Here is a 2,119-nt window from a genome sequence, read left to right as displayed (position 1 = left end):
TAAACATTATATTTGTGGTTAGTTCAAAATAAAAATTCTTAATAATGTATCTCCCTTGATGGAACATTATTTTATCGTCACCTCTAAACATTTATCTATTACGTAATTACTAAAAAGCCACTCCCATTTCTACTTCCATACATTTAGATAACTTTTCCAATTTTCTCTTTCATTATGTATAAAACTTATTTTAAGCAATTTATTGCTCCATGTTATGACAATCCAAGCATCTTTAAAAATTAGTTCTTGTGTGCAATCACTTTGGTTTAGGAGGCTCTGTTTTAAACTCATTTAATGCATAACAAATAAACTACCCGAACAAGGCTAGTTAGGGCACCGGCACGGCCACCGGCAGATCATTCATAGAATTGAGAAACTAGCAAGAGACCTGGTAATGATCGGAGGTCACTAAGGGATACAGACATTATTTCTTAAGGTAATGGAAACACAAATTATTTCTTAAAGCTTGATAATTCGTCAACATTGAAATCCAAAAACGCATATCTTTCATCAGTTGATGTTACGCTTTAGCAGGATAAAATGGTCGACGTGTTGATGCGTCGCCCCATTGAAGACGGAGTCATAATTCTCAGCTAACTTCTTGGCAAAATATTCGAATATTTTGTCAACATCATCCCTTATAATTGTCTGCAAACTTCTTGGCAAAATATTCGAATATTTTGTCAACATCATCCCTTCCAAAGTGTTCTTCCAATAGTGCCTGATAAATAGCTCTAAATTGCAAAATAACAAACTGGACATCTAATTTCCTTTTCATCATGGGATGATTCAGCATGTTCATTCTCTCAATACAGAAATGTCCGTTGTTCTTTATAATCTCCTCCAACTCCTTAGCAGAAGAGTAGTACAGAGGCAAATTAAAGGAATCCACCTTTTCTTCACTAATCACTCCCTGCAAGAAATATTAGTATAGTTCAATGAAATTAATAATTGAAAAAAATAAAAACAAGAGCGTATACCATACCGTTTTGCTTCTCCGTTTCTTACTATTCTTTTATCGAAAGGAGCAGTTAAATAGAAAAATAACACATAGATTATCTTTCTTGAAAAGTTGAAGACAGATCCTTCACATATTAACTACGAGATTTGTAAGGAATTGCCTTCTCTGTCTGACCTCAAGAGTTGGCGTACTTTACTAACACAACACCAACTCCTTGCAATTGCACCAAATACTCAACGCTTTTTTGTTGAAATTCTTCTAATCAATACAGGAGAGATTTATGTGCTTACCAATTTTGCCATGTCGATGAGGCAAGACCCGAAAAGCTCATTGCATATTCCAGCTAGAGTTTGAGACATAAGGATTCCGTCAGGAAGACCGAGAATTATGATCACCATCAATCCTCCACCAATAATTTCTTGAGATCTAGCATTCAGAAAGTTATCCATATCCGTTTTGAACTGAGCTGAATACGCTTTTGCTACTTCTTTTGCAGTTCCACTGCACTGTATGCTACCCTTATTCCATGCTGGAGATTTGGTGTCCACAACTTCCTCTGGAACCTTAGAGAGCCAGTGCAAGGAATAGGAAGAGCATGCAAGATGGAGCGTTGACTTCGGGAATAGACGACCATAAAAAGTACCAGGCACTCCAGCAGCGAAGTATTTTTGATATGATGGAAGGGTTTTGAAGAGAGTGTTGAAATCATTGGCCGTGACATCGTTGAAGAAAACTTGGAACTCTAAGGGCGGGGAGTTTTGGAACTGGGCTTGGTATTTCTGCTCCACAGCTTCCATGATTTTCTCCATTGCCAAGAATGTATTCGGCCCAGCAGAACATCCAAAATCTGCGATTCGAAAAGTGCAGATATTTGAAGAATCAGAACAAGGGCTTTTAAAGTCAAGCTTATCTTTGATGCCTTCATTTATCAATTCATTCACGACGTCCAACAGTCCCCTCTGCAGTTGGCAATAAGTAAATATGCTTTTGTAATTAAAGATCAGTGCGTGTTAATTCAAATCAGTCTGTAGAAGATAAGGAGAGAATGAGTGTATACCTGATAGGAAGAATTTTGGGCATAGCTACGAGGTCCATCTCCACCAACCATAGCCCATGATTTTGGCGGTGTTTTGGTCTCGCCATTTTCCATCTCTCTAT

At 37.5% G+C, this 2,119-nt stretch overlaps 1 protein-coding gene across 1 annotated transcript; it reads right to left on the bottom strand.

Annotated features, from left to right (window-relative positions):
• Positions 1-631: 631 nt before the first annotated feature.
• On the bottom strand, positions 632-2,111 carry LOC105120305 (probable S-adenosylmethionine-dependent methyltransferase At5g38780). The gene is made up of 3 exons (XM_011018476.1): positions 2,019-2,111; positions 1,252-1,920; positions 632-913 (listed from the first exon to the last, which is right to left on the bottom strand). Exons 1-3 carry the CDS (start codon positions 2,109-2,111, stop codon positions 632-634), a joined length of 1,044 nt encoding a protein of 347 aa, XP_011016778.1.
• Between the last annotated feature and the right edge of the window lie 8 nt (positions 2,112-2,119).

This window comes from Populus euphratica, unplaced genomic scaffold, assembly GCF_000495115.2.
Source record: "Populus euphratica unplaced genomic scaffold, PopEup_1.0 scaffold6393.1, whole genome shotgun sequence".
Lineage (NCBI taxonomy): Eukaryota > Viridiplantae > Streptophyta > Magnoliopsida > Malpighiales > Salicaceae > Populus > Populus euphratica.
The sequence above is the reverse complement of the archived record's forward strand: the minus strand, read 5'-3'. Positions and strand labels throughout refer to the sequence as shown.